At 43.8% G+C, this 18,173-nt stretch overlaps 7 protein-coding genes across 7 annotated transcripts, besides 5 other annotated features; 4 read left to right on the forward strand and 3 right to left on the reverse strand.

The window, feature by feature from the left end:
- Nucleotides 1–684: 684 nt before the first annotated feature.
- TSTA_088010 (uncharacterized protein) lies at nucleotides 685–883 on the forward strand (the record flags this gene model as incomplete). Its single annotated transcript, XM_002478483.1, has 2 exons — nucleotides 685–775; nucleotides 825–883. The coding sequence occupies 2 exons, from the start codon at nucleotides 685–687 to the stop codon at nucleotides 881–883; spliced, it is 150 nt and encodes a 49-aa protein (XP_002478528.1).
- A 324-nt stretch (nucleotides 884–1,207) lies between these two features.
- Nucleotides 1,208–1,941, forward strand: TSTA_088020 (uncharacterized protein; the record flags this gene model as incomplete). Its single annotated transcript, XM_002478484.1, has 4 exons — nucleotides 1,208–1,424; nucleotides 1,501–1,590; nucleotides 1,656–1,735; nucleotides 1,795–1,941. 4 exons carry the CDS (start codon nucleotides 1,208–1,210, stop codon nucleotides 1,939–1,941), a joined length of 534 nt encoding a protein of 177 aa, XP_002478529.1.
- A 1,145-nt stretch (nucleotides 1,942–3,086) lies between these two features.
- Nucleotides 3,087–3,106: a microsatellite.
- Nucleotides 3,107–3,721: 615 nt separating this feature from the next.
- Nucleotides 3,722–6,436: a mobile genetic element.
- A 1,974-nt stretch (nucleotides 6,437–8,410) lies between these two features.
- On the reverse strand, nucleotides 8,411–9,163 carry TSTA_088030 (uncharacterized protein; the record flags this gene model as incomplete). The annotated part of the gene is made up of 2 exons (XM_002478485.1): nucleotides 8,411–8,569; nucleotides 8,720–9,163. 2 exons carry the CDS (start codon nucleotides 9,161–9,163, stop codon nucleotides 8,411–8,413), a joined length of 603 nt encoding a protein of 200 aa, XP_002478530.1.
- Nucleotides 8,823–8,913: a sequence feature (GA-rich).
- Nucleotides 9,164–9,744: 581 nt separating the features above from the next.
- Nucleotides 9,745–9,769: a microsatellite.
- A 902-nt stretch (nucleotides 9,770–10,671) lies between these two features.
- On the reverse strand, nucleotides 10,672–11,628 carry TSTA_088040 (uncharacterized protein; the record flags this gene model as incomplete). Its single annotated transcript, XM_002478486.1, has 3 exons — nucleotides 10,672–11,039; nucleotides 11,089–11,144; nucleotides 11,201–11,628. 3 exons carry the CDS (start codon nucleotides 11,626–11,628, stop codon nucleotides 10,672–10,674), a joined length of 852 nt encoding a protein of 283 aa, XP_002478531.1.
- Nucleotides 10,679–10,706: a microsatellite.
- A 484-nt stretch (nucleotides 11,629–12,112) lies between the features above and the next one.
- Nucleotides 12,113–13,245, forward strand: TSTA_088050 (uncharacterized protein; the record flags this gene model as incomplete). The annotated part of the gene is made up of 2 exons (XM_002478487.1): nucleotides 12,113–12,281; nucleotides 12,353–13,245. The coding sequence occupies 2 exons, from the start codon at nucleotides 12,113–12,115 to the stop codon at nucleotides 13,243–13,245; spliced, it is 1,062 nt and encodes a 353-aa protein (XP_002478532.1).
- A 141-nt stretch (nucleotides 13,246–13,386) lies between these two features.
- TSTA_088060 (uncharacterized protein) lies at nucleotides 13,387–13,982 on the reverse strand (the record flags this gene model as incomplete). The annotated part of the gene is made up of 2 exons (XM_002478488.1): nucleotides 13,387–13,425; nucleotides 13,449–13,982. The coding sequence occupies 2 exons, from the start codon at nucleotides 13,980–13,982 to the stop codon at nucleotides 13,387–13,389; spliced, it is 573 nt and encodes a 190-aa protein (XP_002478533.1).
- Nucleotides 13,983–15,275: 1,293 nt separating this feature from the next.
- On the forward strand, nucleotides 15,276–17,923 carry TSTA_088070 (SCF ubiquitin ligase complex subunit CulA, putative; the record flags this gene model as incomplete). The annotated part of the gene is made up of 6 exons (XM_002478489.1): nucleotides 15,276–15,397; nucleotides 15,463–15,532; nucleotides 15,594–15,610; nucleotides 15,663–15,733; nucleotides 15,786–17,683; nucleotides 17,735–17,923. The coding sequence occupies 6 exons, from the start codon at nucleotides 15,276–15,278 to the stop codon at nucleotides 17,921–17,923; spliced, it is 2,367 nt and encodes a 788-aa protein (XP_002478534.1).
- Between the last annotated feature and the right edge of the window lie 250 nt (nucleotides 17,924–18,173).

Genomic DNA, 18,173 nt, shown 5'->3' on the forward strand with positions numbered 1-18,173 from the left:
ACACGATTCTGGTATGGGACGGGGTATCAACAGTACCAAGGACAATGCGAATGCTGCGACGAAGACAAGATTTAGAATTGGTAGTAGTATACGGAAGCGCCTGGATCTGCTGCCCAGCGGCGATTGACCCAATTTCACCGGGTATTCCGAGTCTGGGAGGAGCGAGTAGGGAGCTGCTTTCTTGTAAGAGAGCATTTCGGGGAGCAGGTCGTGATGTGTACTTTGTACCAGTTTCTGAAGGTAAAGACAAGTTCATGGCATATCATCCTCGCCGACTCGATTCACTATTATTCAAATTTCACATGACATAACCTGACCCCTTTCAATACTTCGTAGTTAATAACATACAGTCATACAATTTTCTTTTTGCATGCGTGTAACCCACTCGAGCAAAGGCGCTAGACCATAAGTTGTGTAATGCTAAGGCCTAAAGCTGAAAAAGAGAGAGTCTTGAACAACCACATGACACATCAAGGCGACTAGGGGGCCGAAGCAGAGGTATATTTTATGAATAGGTTTTCAGGCGTTGTTGAAGTTCTCCTTGTTTCATCCAACAACTTTGGATTGTAAACAAAGTATTCATTAAGATCCGATCACGTTGAGGTTTTTCTGCAAGGTTTGTCTTTGCTTTGGTCTTCTCGTGAAGCCTCTTTTTGACTATTTGACTGTCTAGAAAACGACAACATGCATTCCTACAAGGCTGTCCTCTTAACTATCCTCGCACTTACTCATTTTACAGTCGCTGCTCCTATTGCTGAACCTCATGATGATGCAGGTAAGTATAGACTCCTTTTTCAAGATCTTCCAATTACTAACAGTAACAGTTACTCGCGTCTACTCTCCTGAGGAGGTCGACCTTAAAGCCATCGGGGACACCTACTAAATTCACATGTTTTTATGATATACTCAAGGGAAGAAACAAGTGAAAATCAATGGTATTTTTTTGGTCAAGGATTACATTTGTTGTCGTGTGAATCAATGGAAATATTACATGTAGCTGAGAATTAGAATCAATTTCATTTTTTAAGCACAAGCCATCAGTCCAGCTAGTATTCAGATTTATCGTTATTTCTTTTATTCTTCTAGTGTAACCTGAAGAATATATTGCGTATCTTTTCACAGACTCCAGGCTAATCGTCACTATTTCAAATATTCTTTTTCCCCATCATTCTTCTCAACGCATCGTCAACCATCGTCCATTACCAGAATGATGAATCAACAGCAATACTCTCAACTTGTCAACGACGAACTCGACGATGGTGTCTCTCCTAAACAGAGCCGAACATCTAACAAGACTAAAATCCTTCTATTGGGAGCAGCACTTGTGCTTCTCGGTTTTGTCGCGGGGCTTTTTTTCAGGGTCATTATAACTTCTCCAGAGAATGTTTCTATGGCTAACGCTTGTGAGGAATGTATTCCACTGGGTAAGCAAAGTCTCCGTCAAAAGCAATCTTTGGATAACTATTGACGGTTGTAGTCTAGTCTCAATTTCCAGTCTAGTAAAGCAAGATGTACGCCATTACCCTGAGTTCGAGGCGCCGCCGCCTAAAAATGGAGGACAAGAACCTGTTTGGGACTCCATGATCCCCAGTACGTTTGGAATTGATTATCTTTTCATCATGAGTATGAAATTCCCATAAATACTAATTGTTTAGACGGTGTGGGATACGTATCCCATTCACAACTCGTTCCGAATACATCCATGGTTGGCGTGTTTCATCAGTTGCATTGCCTAGTAAGCATTCCTTTCCATATTTTAACTTACATACAGTGGTATTTCTAGTGTTCATCCAGTATCTCATCCGCCGGGCCTACTACGCTAACCCGAATCTGAAGCCCAAAAGGAAGACTTCGACATGGGAATCAATCGCCCTCCGCACGCGGGACATTGCTCTGATTACTTACGGCAAGGAATTATATGTGCAGCAGATTCGAGCCTAGAACCAACAGTGGAGAGAGTAAACGGAAACCAGAATTGGGGGTTCCAGCGGCAGTGTCGCAACTACGAAGAAGTAAAAGCTTGGGCAGATAAATGGAGGGCGTATGATATACAGGGGTCTTTTATTCCAATTCAGACGAATGGTCATGACCAATAGATTTAGAACATGGAATGCCTGCTAGCATATGTATGCTTCTAGTTGACACAAATCATTAAAATAATTCCAACACCTTGTCATTACCGTCATCACAAAATTTTCAAGAGTACGGTTTTGGTCATGGAGTAAATAACTAGGATATCAAAGGGAACATTTGAAGGAAAAGAAAGCAGCCAACTGCAGTACAGAGTGGATAGTAACGAACTATCGCCGACCGAAATTGAGAATCGGGGGCTCGTACCAGTTGACACGATATTGCTTCCTTGAGCGTGGCCAGTCAAAGCCTAGTTAGTGTGACGGTGCCAATCTGCTTGGTTTGAGTACGCTATTCTAGCTAACTATCTCGTACAAGAGGTGCTTGTCGACAGGTAATGATGATGGGCTAGAGAGAGAGTGATATTGAGAAGTCTAGCTAGCTATCTGAGATCCGTGGCGTGCGAGGTTGATGTCCTTGCTACGATCACGCTAGGCCCAATGCGGTACCGACGTCTACCTGTATGGCGGGCAGTCCCATGAGGTAATATTAAGCATAAAGGGGGAAAAGGAAGAAATGAAGTAAAAGCCCAGGTTCTCACTACTCATGTAAATCTCTGTGCAAGGCGCCTTTCCCTATCCAGCTCCGACGTCTGATGTTGATATGACTTCCCAATACGGCGCGGATAGGGTTACACGGCTCCTAGCCCTATCCGTGAACTGAGACGGGAAGGCAGAGCCATGCCCAGCCGTCACAGTTAGTGTTCTACCTATCACAGTCATAAATACGTAGATACTTTTAATTATTATAAGACTAGCCCAAGGCAGCAATATCGTGGCAGTATAGCATGATAATCCAATAAATCAAAGAGTGTAAACAAGTGAAGCCAGTTTCAAATCTGCCTATATACCTGTTGGTTTAACTACGACCCGTATCACGAAGCATAGACGGTAGTAAAGCGCGACAATATGAAGATATCTTGATTCCTAATATTGTGACTGATCCCCAAGAACGAGGTGTGTGTGTGTGTGTGTGTTTAATGGCCGTGGTTCGTGACTCGCACGCTTCCCACCGATCCCTACTGGGACATAGGCCGCCGAGGGGTAAATCTTGGGCTTCAGGTCCTATCGGATTTATATACAAATAAGAGACTCTTTAGCGCATCGTCTCTTAGCTACATAGTAGAAGAAGAAATGTAGAGGTGCTTTTCTTGCTCCACACCAATAGAGAAGATAAGCATCATTATGATTAAAGTGTTCGTGGTAGTCTGTAAAGTCTCCATAACTAGTATGAGCTACTATGATGTAGCCAAGGTCAAGTTAGTTGAGTTAAAGCTCTCCAGGGTGTTTAGGAGATGTAGTTATTTCTAGATCTTAGTATATCTGTGGTGCTATAGTCTGTCACTGTGTCTAAGCAGCGGAAAGGGATTGAGTCTTGGTGTATCTCTTTAGCGAGGTGTATAAGGACTTGTATGAAGAGGGGGGGATAGAGATAGCTCCTTCCTTAGTAGTGAGATCAGCTGCTTCATTCTCAGGGATTTTGGTGTGTCCAGGGACCCATTGGATTTGGATTAATCTACTTTTGGTGTGTGGAAGCTTTCGCGTAGTGGCCAGGCAGCTGCAAGGGTGTGAAAGGATTCAAAGACTTCTTAAGAGGATCCCATAGAGGGAGATAGGAGGTGTGTGGCAACTTCTAGGTTGTCAAGACAGATCCATAAGTTAGTAGCAAATTGAGCTGTTGGGTATGCTATTGCTGCTTGAGCATCAGCTAGAACAGCTTCTGCTTTAGCATTGAAGACTTCTTTCCTATGTCTGTATGAGAGTGAGGAGCGGAGGAACTAATGGTGTGCTTGAACTCCAATATAGCTATCCCCTGTACGTCTGTCTACTAGTCTAGATCTATCTGAAAAGATTATAATATCTGAGTTAGGGATGGTACGTTGGAAAGCTATGAAATTAGCCACTGCCTATTCCTTAGTGTGTCCTATGGGAGCTCCTATTCGAGCTTAGGCATTCTCATAAGACTTGCGAGGGTGCCAGGGAGTGTATTGGAGGGGGTTTATCTGTTTGGAGTTAGGGAGGGCTAGTATATAGTGGGTAAATTGGCTGGTTTGTCAGTCATTACTAGCAATCTATTCTTTGTGTCTTAGAAGTGGGTGATAAGGATTAAGATGTCATAGGTGGACAGTTGCAAGGAGGGCTATTCGATCTAATTCAATTTCTAGTGGAGAGAATCCAGACTCTCGATAAAGGACAGGAATTGGGGTTATATGGAAGATTAGAAGGACTGCTCTTGCGCCTATTAGTATTACTTTAGTTAGTTTCTTAAGATGTTCTCTAACTTAGTTTAAAGTCTAGGAAGGCTCAGGGCAAGTACGTTCTAGCCACTAGGTTTCAGCACTATAGTATGCTTTATAGAGTACACAGGTTAATATAGCCTACTATAGTAAATGAGGTTTAACTCCTTAGACAGTATTCCCTAGAGAGCGAAGGGCATTAGCCACAGTGAGGGCTTTAGATGCTGTTTCTTCAATGTGCCATTTAAATATTAGCTTTTTGTCAAAGAGGATTCCTAGCCATCATAAATATAACTGTTTAGTGTTTTCTAATATTGTAATAGATCTAGCTTTCACTGAAGGTGTGCGGGTTGGGTCCTGGTCTACTTTATATTGGGAGAAATAAAAAAGCTTGTATTTATCTAGTGCGAATATAATGCCTTCTGCAGTTCCCTAGTTAAGAGCTTCTTGAAGTGAGTCTGATAAGGCTTCGCAGTTAGTAGTAAGAGATGTTAAGATTGCTAGGTTAGCTGCGTCATCCATGTAACTAAATCTGTTCCTTGGGTTTCCTAGACGGAATAGAGGCACTATATAGAGTATGAAAAGGATGCCAGATACTAGGGATCCTTGTGGAAGACCGCAGGCAATGTCTGTTAAGGGGCCAATCTCTCCATTGAGTTAGATCTGAACTGATTATCCAGTGGCGAAGGAGGTAATCCAGAGAATAAGATTAGTAGGCCAGCCCTGCTCATGTAATCTATGGATTAGTCTGCCAGAAAGCATGACATCAAAGGCACCTTTAATATCTAGGGTGAGGAGTGAGGTGGTCATGCCTTAATTTAGTGCTTATTCAATATCATATTTTAGGCATGTAGTTAGGTTAGTTGCAGATCTTAGTGGGAGAGCCCCAAACTATTGCCTTGCTAATACTTTGTGGTGTATAGAGGTCTATACTATATTCTGTGCCACTAAGCGCTCAAGTCCTTTGCCCAGGACTAAGAGGAGGGCAATTGGTCTGTATAATCTAGGTGAGGACCAGTTAGTCTTCTTTAGTTTCTAGATAATTGCTAAAATTGTGTGTTGAAAGTATTTTAGGTGATAACCAATCTTTAGATACCCTTGGTATAGCATTAGTATCTTATCCTTAATCAAAGGCCATGCTACTTTGAGTATACAGGTTGGGATTTCATCTATGCTAGGGGCTGTGTTTCCTGCCTGAAGTACTGACTTCTCCATCTATGTCATTGATATGTCTAGGAAGTAGAGACTAGTGGTAGGGACTATTAGGGAGTCCAACAGTATATCTTCTGCCTCAGCTGAGTTTTGGAGAAGATTGCGGACTAGTATGTTTTATTTCTCATGTATAGTAACTGCTAGGAAGCTATTAGGTCTTAGTAGATCCTTTAGTGGAGGGCTTCAGAAGGTGCCTGTGGACTTATGCTATTTACTTATATTAAAGACATCCTTCATTTGTGTTACCGTAGAGAGCTTCTCTCGCTAAAATTGTTATTAAGACTATCTAGTTATCCTGTGGAAGTCTGTCTTTGAGCAGAGGCCTAAGTGGTAGTTATGTAAAGCTTTCTTGCAGTCTTTATTCTACTAAGGTTGTTCTATGCTTTGTGTCAGGGTTCTCTTAGCAGAGCCTCTATATACTCCTTGGATTGCAGATGTCAGTTTTTTGGCAAGGGCATCAAGGTCTTCTTCTATTATGGTTGAGCTCTTGATACTAGTAAGATTAGAGGCGAGGAGTGAAAGGAAGCAGGTGTGGTCTAGTATGTTAAATCTCAGTTTCTGAGCTGTTTCCTTGTATCTCTGATCCTATGGTATAGTGGTAATTAGTGGTTAATGATCTGAGATTGCATCTAGGTGGCTCGCTATACTAGTTTTAGCTCCCGCAAGTGCTAGAGAGCTTGAGGCAAAACTGAGGTCTAACACGTTACCCCTTTTATGTGTGGGATAGTCTATGTTAGAGATAAGTACTAGACCCTGGAGGTCCAGCTAGTTAATAAATAGCTCTGCAGAAGGTGTGGGGCTGCGATATAGTGAGGGCTGCCATCTATTATGTAGTAGGTTAAGATTGCCTGCGAGTATCATTGCTTAAGGGAAATATGCCTCTGGCAGGGTATAAGAGCTTTCGCGGCTTCACCTACTCTAATAGAGCCTGCTGGGGCGTTATAGATGTTAACTATTAGAGTAGACTTTTCTGTGGGTGAGAAAATCTGAAGGAAAAGGAGATCTAAGGCCTCTTTAGTGTCAGTTGTGAAGGGGCAAAGCTAAGAGGTCTGAATGCCTTTCTTCCTCTGGATATAGGTGAGGACTCGTGGTCGACCGCTTATTGCCCAACTGTCAGTTAGGGAGAAGCATTCATATGATAGGTGTTTTTTTATGATCTGTTGGCTAAGATCTTTGAATGTATATGGTTCTTAGATTAGAATAATATCAATATTACTAGTGTATGCTAAAGTGAGAGCTATTTTATGTGCATCTGGCGCGTGCCCTACATTTAACTGTAGGATTTTGAGAGGCGCCTTTTGAGTTGGATAGTAATAGATTATAGCTCCTATTTAAGAAGAGAGGTGAACCAGTTTTATGGTTGAGAGGTTATAAAATGGACTGCATAAGCTGTAATTAGAGGATCTTTAGTTAGGGCGTGAGGTGGGGGGATTACTAAATAGAAAGGAGAGATAATCTTATAGATTAGAGGCTAAGATAGCATCTTATCTAATGCTATAGATGTTTCCTGTATGCCTATAGAGAGCTAAGAGCTGCATCCTTGTTCAGTTCAAGCTTTTGTAAGATTTAAGGTGCAGGATTTGTGGATCTCTGCTTATTAAGCTTTAGTATGTTTAGTATAGCCTTTAGAGTGTAGGAGATATTCTAGGAAATCAGCTAGATATAGTCTATGATAGTGTGTGCATCTAGGAGGACACTGATAAGGCTCTAGAGCTGTGCAGTAATTAACATGGCCCTCTTCAGTATGCTCTAAGAAACTATATAGCTGGCATTGAGAGGGGCAGGCACAGGATCATGCATTATGCTATTTCCAGCATCATATGTATTAAATAACTATTATTTTCTTAGAGAGGTGACAAGCATTGGTGATAGTGCTAAAAAGATGTAGCTGGATAGTGTCGGAAACTTCGGTCAAACTACCGTCGAGTATATCTCGGATAGCTTATAACACGCTGAAGTTATAAGGCTTCTAAGTACGAAAGGCTTCTTGAAAGCAAGTCTTAACAAAGGGATGAATATCCGGTTCGATAGAAGAACGTATACTCAAGTTGTCAAAGCTAAGGGGTACTTAGCACGGTTAATTCAAGACGATAGAATAAAACTAAATACATGCTGTAATGAGCGTCCTTATATATTCCATCATCAACATAGAAATCATAGACTTTCTCTGATTTCTCTGATACTTAGATCATATCCATCATAGAATATCTCTGATATCTCTGATACCCTAACCCTACTGGTTACGGATAATCCTTGCTTCCGTAGTGCAGTAGTGTAACACTATCTAGTCAATCCATTGGCTGCGGATTCTTGATTCTTCTGACAGATAGGCAGTGGTGATTTCGTGCCTTCTAGGAAGTTAATAAACTAGCTTGAGGAGAGAGTATTAAGATTAGTAGCACTTGTAATGGTCTCACTGATAGATATAGGCTTGAGCTCTATAGTTTCACTAATTTCTAAGGATAGTAGTGTAGGATTGACAGAGATTAGAGAGTATTGATTATCCAAGATTTGGCTAATTTTCCTTGGCACTGTAACATACGACCAATCCAACCAAGTGATATTCACTATCTAGGTGCCAGTGCTGACGAGAAACTGAGTATGAAGAGGAAAACTATCTATCAAGGAGGAACAGCCCGTATTTAAACCTCTACCCATATTTACTCATTGATAGTAACGTCCATCTCATACAAACCTCTGTTGCCTCACCCGCATCTCAATAGGGAATCAGTGCGTATCAATAACAAATGACAATGCCGATTGATATCACATTTATTGATGGAGACCTTTATTCAAAGGATTCCCAATCAATAAGTGACGCCAAGCCGAAAGCTAGGGCTGAGCCGTCACAGGCACATTGACGACTCGGTATGAGACCCATTGGGAGCTGCGTTCTATCTGGCAGTTAACAAAGAATGTAGAGATAATCTCTTTTTGGGCCTCAAAAGCTAGGAGGGCTTCTGGAGATGAGGGACATAGTGCAAAGCCAGTCTTTATAGCTTAAACTTCTTTTAGTGCTGCACTGTTTGAGTTTAATTGAGACCGTAGACTAGAGTAGATAGCATAGGCTTCTATTTTTCTAGCTGCATGGTTAGCTGGGAGATGTACGAAGAGCTAGTTGTCAGGAAGGGGTTATTTTACCAGAGGCATAGGCTTTTTAATAGGGGCTTTAGAGTGAGTAGTGGGAGTTGATTTGACCGGTGTATATTGGGTAATAGTCGCATAAGTTAACTGTTCAAGACCTGAGGGGGGATGTGAGGGAGGGAGTGAAGGGGGTAAGGAATTTGAGGTAGGGGAAGAGGAAGGGGAAGGGGATAGGGCAGGTAGAATGGAGGTCGTCAAGATATTGCTGATATAGGCGTTGAAATGTTGTTGGACTACTAAGATGAGGTCATCACTTAGAGTGGTGAGGGCTCTCAGTAGGTGAGGGGCAAGGCTGATGGTTTGGCTGCGGTATTTATTGAGGAATGTAGCTATAGGGCTGAAGATCTTCTGTCCTTCAGAAGCTCTTGTCGTGGATGCAGACATGGATTCCAGGAGGGCTATCTGTAGAGGGCCATCTGTACCAGGGCCTTTACGCGCCATGGTGTTGCCGGGCGCGTTGAGACGCGTCAAAGGCCGCACTCCTGGGAGCTAGGTGGTAGAGAGGGGTGAGGAATTTGAGCCTCTGACTGTTTGACATAAATAATTATAAGGAAGTCGCCTATCAACTCGAAATCGAAGCTTTTTTGCCCCAAGAACGAGGGGGACGGGGATAGCTAGATATACGCGGCACGCACGTGCCGCGTCAGACTAACTATATCCGGTGCCAAAACGTGTAGGGTTTGATATTCACGTTCCGACAGTAAAATTAGCTGAACTGAGACTATCAACATCCTATAAACACCAGAATTGAGATATTCATTGTCTACAGCTCCTACCAGCTGTGACGGCGTACTGAGGCTGAGGCTGAGGCGATCGGTATACTGCCGGGCGGTGAAGGTGTTGATGGGAACCATCACGGTTACCGAATTAGGAACCGACGCACGCGGGATAGTATTATATGGGGTACATCAGAGTGGATCGAATCCACTGGAAAATTCTCACGGCAAAAGTTCTGATAATTTTCCCCGAATGGGAATGTCGTTGTCCCGAGTCTACGTAGGATTTGGTGTAGCAAGTTGGCTTTCTTCTTCTTCTTCTTCCTTTTCTCATGCTTGATATTCTCAGTAGACACGCAACTCTGTATGTAGTGCTAGATAGTTCGAATACATGAGATTAGCATTGTCACACCTGAACGAATATTGAATAAACCCGTTATGCGTTCCTTCATTAAGGGCAAACCTTGAATCTCACCCCTTAGATACCCTTCCGCTTAGAAATTTTATACAGTTTGAAAGATCCGGATTGGGCCATTGTAGAAACTTCATCAGAAATCTCGGTTTGGAAATAGGACCTCAATCTAACCATTTTCTGTTAGTAAATGCTAGGTTCGAGGCCTCTATAACCCAACTAGGGGCTGCGTGTAGAGGTGATTAGTATAAAAGGTATATGGATAATTTACAAGTAACTTCTAAGCACTATGATAATAGTTCTTCAATTGAAACAGAAGGAATATACTCAGTGAGCACTCAGTGAGCGACCATGATCGATCACGTGATGAAGTGAGCAGTTCAGTGAGCGTGAGCCTGGACTGAAATTTACTCAGTGAGGTTGACTGTGAGTGCCCTCACAAAAGCGGCGGCAACTGAGAAAGGAAAACCCCACTCGGCAAAGGAAATCTGGTACGTACATAGTATATATAACCTAGGTACATGTAGTAATCTAGAATATTGGAATGGATGCCGAGTCATCGTGTTTGTAGAATATGCTGTTTTCTATTCACCATCCGAATGGTTGTATACCGGACAAGGTATCTCGTTCCATTTCCAAGACCATAACATCCAACTATCATACATGATGCCCTAAACAGGGTAAACGTTTACCAAAATCTATATAAAAGCACATAAGCTCCATTGTATAGCATAGTCACGGGTATCTCAACCCTCACATAGACCACCCTTTCCGTTTCATTAAACCCCACCCAATGCGCGCTAGTACATGCAAATGCTCATCTAATGACTTTTCTTTTCTTTCCTTTTCTCTTCTTCGAGCTTCAACTTCTGCCCTACCTGCAGAACTGCGCGCTCCACTTCGATTGCTATGGCTGGAGTTTCTAGAATCTCGCCCAGTTCTTTGCCATCTTTCATCTCCAAAAGTAGTCGTTCATCGGTAGGCGCGTCAGCTTTAGAGGTTGAAGTATTTGTCTCGGCATCTTTATTGGTATGTTCATTCGAGTTATTAATATTGTCTTTCTCCTGGTATGCTGGAACTCCATTTTTTGAAAGTCGAGTTGCGTAGAAATTTTCGAGTTCAGGGAATGCATGAGGGTTGATCAAGTTGAGATCAAGGAGGTGGATGAGATGCTTTGAACCACTCCAGGCTAAGAAAGGTCAGAATGTAAATACCAACAATATTAATATCGGACTTACCACGCCAATGCGACCAGGCTCGATATACAAGATAGAAGAAGGGAATATTCGGTACTCTGAAATCGTTCGTCAGCGCCTCGGACTTAGTGTCAAGATTAGAATGGAGACATACAGAGGAATGATCGCAATGGGTGCAGTTAAAGGCGCAATCCCTATACACCACCACATCCTTCTCCGATGTAATTCCTGACGCTCTGTGCCCAATTTCCTCAAAATACCAAACACATCTTCACTCTTGATCGCATTCTTGGGATACATCACATCCATTTTCTGTTTTTGCTGCGCTTCCTGGATTTCGCGACTGGCATTGAGCGGAGGTATACTTTTCAAACCCCATTCCTCGTAGGGTATTCTTTGCAAGATGACATGTCCGTAGTTGACGAGTTGCTTCTTCCAGCCTTTCTCAGATTTTTCCCAATTTGCCCATATCTCAGCAGCTTTGTTCGTTGCACGATCGACGTATCCGGTATTTACTGTTTTTGGAGGACGACAGTATATAAAGGCTCGTTTTGTCGAGATGGGGACGAGGAAGAACCGCATCGTAGCAGTGGATCAACAACTGAGTTGCAACGATTTTGCGCACCAATCGGACGTATCAATGTGCAAATTTCATACACAACTTGAAAGTACCTATTCCTGTGGTGGTAATATTCTCAAAAAAAGTTGTATCTTCAAGGTGAAATGGGGAGGACTCTAAGCTATTACGTAGCTTCGCACATGTGTTCAAGACGTCATTCCACTGGCTCGTAATTAGCGGTGCCCCAGGCAGGCTCAGGCACCCACCGCGTTGCCTAGGGCTGGCCGGCGTCATGCGGGCCGGATCGGCTATCCACTGACTGACAACCAATTGGATGCTGTTCTTATCTCAATTTCCCAACTTCAACGTTCTCCATCTTCGATCTGTCGTGCATGCTCAGTCAGGAACAGTGTCTCGGAGACTTTACGAATATCAATATAATACTAACTCGCATATCCATTTCTTGAGGCGCACTGGTCCCCTTGCCATGCCCCTTTGTCGCATGCAATGGCCCCAGATGCGCGAGAACCACCGATCACATCTCCAGAACCTGATCCTCTCCTCCCACCAAAGACGTCTGGCACCATCCGTGCACAGTCATCATTTCCTCTTACTATAGAGTCCAATGATCCCCCCACTCAGGCCAGGTCACCACCTCCTGTCCGAACTCTGCCTGGTATGTAACAAGTGATCGACTATTAGGGACCAACATACCGGCCATAGATACACTTACTCATTCATTTTTAGCTTGGGTCAGATCATTTGATATTCCCGATGATGATCCGAACGCTGCATCGAGACTTTTACCTGCCGAAATAGATGATGCCCTCGTGGCACAACATAATCACTCGCCTTACCAGACGTTGAAACCGGACCGCAACAGAACGAGAGGAATCGAAAACGAGTATGGTAATTTCATACCAGAAACGCGAGAATCACGTTGGAAACGCTTTGTTCGGACAGCTGCTTATCCCCGCGAAGACTTCGGTGCGGAAGAGAAACGCGTATCTTGGGAATGGTTGAACAGCAATCTTGGAGATTACTCCCAGCCTTGGGGTGCCAGTCATGATGGGTCGGATGCCGAACAAGGCCGCCGCGCTGGCACTTGGTCTCCAAAACAGCGAAATCTGTTTGAGCGTATTCAAAGACACTTGCTACGCAGTCCTATGGTGCCGTTGATGCTGCGACTTACGGTCTGGATATTCTCCTTATGTGCTCTAGCACTTGGAGGCTCTATCCGCTCATTGGCCAGCCACTTCCATCGAGATCAAGGTCCTTCGGCAGCCATGGCAATTATTGTTGATGCGGTAGCTTTGGTTTATTTAGTGTACATTACATACGACGAATATGCCAGCAAGCCATTAGGCCTTCGCTCTCCAAAGGCCAAGATGCGATTGATTCTGCTAGATCTATTTTTTATCGTTTTCGACGCAGCCAATCTCAGCCTTGCCTTTGTATCTCTGGATGATGTGCAAGGGACTTGCACAAATGCAGTGATCAACGATATACAAGATGACCGAAATGATGCCTTATGTGTCCGGCAAAAGGCACTCGCATCGGTTCTTCTTGTTGCGCTGATTGCATGGCTGCTCACTTTTTGTATCAGTATTTTCCGGTTGGTTGAAAGAGTCTCGAAATGAGGCTTACTACCCGACCGTTACTTTCAATCTTTGCTTTTTCTTGACATTTAGCGCGGCGTTCAAGGTTTATAATGCGGAACTATCTAGTTATATGCGGACTAGGCCATTCATTTTAACGTGCTGTTTACCCTTTCGAACCATTCAGAGCATCGGAAGTTGTTTGATTTTTGCGAGCTTTTTCTATCACACGGTGCCAGCTATACCTGAACGGCCGGTCCATCATGGCCATATATCGGATCTTGATCGAACCAATCCAATTTCGAGATGGTGTTTCTGATCCCATCTTCATTCTCATCTCCAGCACCATAACACATATCCCAATTCTTCCCCTTGGGATACGAACCGACCATAGTAAACCCACCACTTTGATCCTCCAACAAGCGATGCGCTACACCAGCCGGTACAATCATCACATCTCCAGCTTCAACCACGGGCTCAACCCGTTCGGGATTATCTTCTCCGCCAAAACATAATCGAGCCCGTCCCGAGACGACGGCAAGGACTTCATGGGTTGTTGAGTGGAAATGACTCTGCTTGTACATGGAGTACTGCCATTGTGGAACCACAACGTTTACTTTCTTCAGGTAATTGGAAACCTGGGATGCGGAGACGTCCCTTTCAAAGGCGGAATGGTATATGAGTAAGGGTTTGTTCTGGATTGATGTATTGGGGATTGAGCGCCATGCCGGGATGAGGTGTCGCGAAATTTTTATTGCCGATGGCGGATTAAGTGACATGGTGTTGATTTTGTATATATTGTAAATATAAAACTCGAAGAACTTTTGATCTGCTTGTCCACTAGATATCTGGACGGTGACAGTCTGTAAATTTGGACTCGATCTGTCGATATGACGTAATAATCACATTTGACTCGAATCGTAGTAGAGCTACACAGTAATCAAACCGACTGGTGCATAACCAGGTCTTCGGACAGGCGTTTGAGATATGTTCATACGTCCGGAGAGTAACGATACTCAATCCTGTAAGTTAGCAGATATGCAGGTAGTAGGGTAAGGTTAGGGTTATATAGCATAGTCTGCTTGTAAGGCATCCATAGTACTCCGTATGGCTTGAAGAAGAGGCGGGCACCTCAGGCAGAAAACAAAAGATCGAATCAGATGATCTCGATCTGATTCGCTCAAAATGAGATATCATCTAGCTAGATACAGTAAAGCGCGTATCTCAGTAGCCGCAGCCAATCAAAGCCCGCGGCTGCCTTCTGAAGGTCGCCCAAGCAGAAGGAGGCGACTTCTGTTCAGGGCTTAGCGTCACCACCGTGACTACTCCGTAGGTCGTTCCGCCACTGGAAGCCTTGCTATCCTTAACTTTGATCCGGCGCTTATCATCTTCATTTGGCATCATTCACCATCTGAACACTCCCCGTTGACCCTCTTGGCTGCGACTCGTTCATTTCTCTTTTTTTCTGCATTCCGCTGCTCAATATAGTGTTCTTCATCGTTCTGCTTTGATTCTTTTTATGTTGTTTTCATAGACCCTTTGCCGTTATTGCATCAGCATTCGTCGCTGTTTTGCAGGGCAGTCAGCAGCAGCGGCCGGCCCTGTCTTCAAACTGAATATCTAGTGAGTCGTCCATTTTTCCTCAAAGGTACAATACCTTCTCGCTTGCGGCCGTTGGCCTTTTTTGTTTTATTTAAAGTTAGCTTTGTTATAGCATATCCTTTGTTGTACGCGTGCTTGCTTCAAGATACCCGCGAAGTCTATATCCTTTGGCTTCAACTCTCCTCCATGGTTCCCTCATCTTGTTCCAGGACGGGCGACCATCAACTTCGGACGACAGCAAACTTTGAGTTTCAATGTGCCAAAGAGAATGGCGGCGTCATATCCAGCTTATTTGTTTGCTCTTCAGAGAACTCTTGCTGCCTGTCCCGCACGAGTTCATACTTCACTTCGCTCGATCCCATCATATCTCCAACTCATCTTTTCTGCTCTTCCGGCCTTTAAAACATCCCGCTTCGTTTTGAATTTTCATTGCAAACCTCATTTAAACATTTTTAGATCAGCTGAACAGAATGAGTCTAACCAGTGCTGCCTTTGAAGCTCCTGTTATCCCTGTCCGCCGATCAGATCGCCTGAAAGAGTACAATTCGCTTACCGGAATGGCGACACCCCAGAAGGACGATGTCCAAGACACGTACGTATTCGGAGATACCCCGACCGACCGACGTTATCTTAGCTGGTTGACTAACGCTCGTATAGATGGACTTATCTAGAAAATGGCATTAATAGTGTGATGCTGAAACTGGAGGAAGGTGTTGACATGAAGACAGTAGGTGGCTATCGTATACTGGCGATTGAATGCAATGCTAATCTCGCGTGTCTTTACATAGTACATGGGCCTTTACACGTACGATCTCGCTTTCCTCCCCGCTAAACCAATCCAAGCTAATATCGTCTAGGGCAGTTCATAACTTTTGCACATCACAGAAAGCTGTTGGTAGTAGTGGAGGCTTACAAGCTCTTCGTGGCGGTATGTTGTCGATACAAATTTGTCCGAACGTCTGCTGACTTATCACTTCCAGCTCACCTCCTTGGCGAAGAATTATACAATCTCCTCGGACAATATTTATCGAAACATTTAGAGGACGTGTATCAGGACTCCGAGACACACATTGAAGAAGCTTTACTAGGGTTTTATATTCGGGAGTGGGATCGCTATACGACAGCTGCCAAGTATATCAACCATCTGTTCCGCTACTTGAATCGACACTGGGTGAAACGCGAGATTGACGAAGGAAAGAAACACATTTACGATGTATACACTCTTCATCTCGTAAAATGGCGCGAGGATTTCTTCAAGCGGGTCCAAGAAAGGGTCATGGCTGCAGTACTCAATCTCGTTGAGAAACAACGTAACGGTGAGACGATTGAACAGTCGCAGATTAAGAGCATAGTGGATTCATTTGTTTCTTTGGGTCTGGATGAGAACGACAGCACCAAGTCGACTCTCGAGGTCTATCGGTTCTACTTTGAGCGACCTTTCATCGATGCTACCCGTGTCTACTATGAGAACGAATCCCGTCAGTTCGTCTCTGAAAATAGCGTTGTGGAGTATATGAAGAAAGCAGAAACTCGATTGGAGGAGGAGAAGGCTCGTGTCGGACTTTATTTGCACCCGGACATCACGAAGCGGCTGACGGAGACGTGCTTGGACGTTTTGGTCTCTGCTCATTCAGATCTTCTCCGCGACGAATTTCAGGTTCTTCTCGACAACGATCGACAAGATGATTTGGCCCGTATGTATAGATTGTTATCAAAGATCAAGGACGGTCTCGACCCTCTCCGTGCCAAGTTCGAGAGGCACGTCCGCAATGCGGGTACTGCTGCAGTTGAGAAGGTCGCTTCTGAAGGAGAGAGCTTCGAGCCGAAGATGTATGTCGATGCTTTGTTACAAGTCCATTCTCGATACCAAAACCTTGTCAACGCTGCCTTTGCGGGTGAGTCCGAATTTGTTAGGTCTCTGGATAATGCTTGCCGGGAATTTGTCAACCGCAACTCCATTTGCAAGAGTAATTCTTCCAAGTCGCCGGAATTACTGGCACGTTATACAGATTCTTTGCTCAAGAAGGGATCCAAGGCCACCGAAGAGTCAGAGTTGGAGGAGATGCTCACGCAGATTATGACTGTTTTCAAGTATATTGAAGACAAGGACGTCTTTCAAAAGTTCTACTCGAAATCTCTTGCCAAGCGGTTGGTGCACATCATTTCCGTTTCGGAAGATGCGGAGACTAGTATGATTAGCAAGCTGAAGGAGGCATGCGGTTTCGAGTATACCAACAAGCTGCAGCGTATGTTCCAGGATATCCAAATTTCCAAGGATCTGAATGCTAGTTACAAGGATTGGCAAGAGAAGGTTCATGATGAAGAGGACCGAAAGAAGATGGTTGATCCTCATTATCAGGTTTTGGGTACAGGATTCTGGCCTCTCAATGCCCCCACAACAGAGTTCATTCCGCCAACGGAAATCGTCAAGACGGCAGAGCGATTTCAACATTTCTACTTTGACAAGCACAGCGGTCGTAAATTAACATGGCTATGGCAGCTTTGCAGAGGTGAAATAAAGGCTAATTACATCAAAAACGCCAAAGTCCCTTACACATTCCAAGTGTCGACGTATCAAATGGGGATCTTACTTCTCTACAACGAACATGACTCTCTCGATTACGACGAGATTCAAAAGGCCACCAAACTTGCCAATGAGATTCTCGAGCCGAATATTACTCTGTTGTTGAAGGCAAAAGTATTATTAGCCAACTCTGAAGGGTCCAAGCCGGCTCCTGGAGTGTCATTCTCACTAAACTATAACTTTAAGCACAAGAAAGTTAAAGTCAACCTGAACCTTACAATCAAGTCAGAGCAAAAGACCGAAGCCGACGATACACATAAGACGATTGAAGAGGACCGTAAACTACTTCTTCAGGTATGTCTCCTCATCCTCATATAGTCCACAATTCTTTCTAACATGAAACAGTCCGCAATCGTCCGAATCATGAAATCACGCAAGAAAATGAAACACGTCCAACTCGTCCAAGAAGTCATTCAACAAGTCAAAGCACGCTTCCCGCCCAAAATCCCCGATATCAAGAAAAACATCGAAGCGCTTATGGAGAAAGATTATATTGAACGTCTGGACAATGATGAATTGGCCTATATTGCATAAATCCTAACTTTCCCCCCCCTCTCTTTCATTGCTTAACTTACGTGTCTTATACTCCTTGACTTATAAGCGGACATCGTCTTTTGTTTTCTTTGAATTTAAAATTCGTGGCATGCATTACTTTACCATCCTCTATGAACCTCAAAACATGGATTCTATCTTGTCTCACAGTGTTATACAACTTCTTTAGTTCCCTTACTTATAAGGTAGGGTAGGGTATGTAGAGTCGTTTTTTACTTATATGATATGATGT

The sequence above is a fragment of the Talaromyces stipitatus genome, genomic scaffold (genome assembly GCF_000003125.1).
Source record: "Talaromyces stipitatus ATCC 10500 scf_1105507295527 genomic scaffold, whole genome shotgun sequence".
Taxonomy (NCBI): Eukaryota; Fungi; Ascomycota; class Eurotiomycetes; order Eurotiales; family Trichocomaceae; genus Talaromyces; species Talaromyces stipitatus.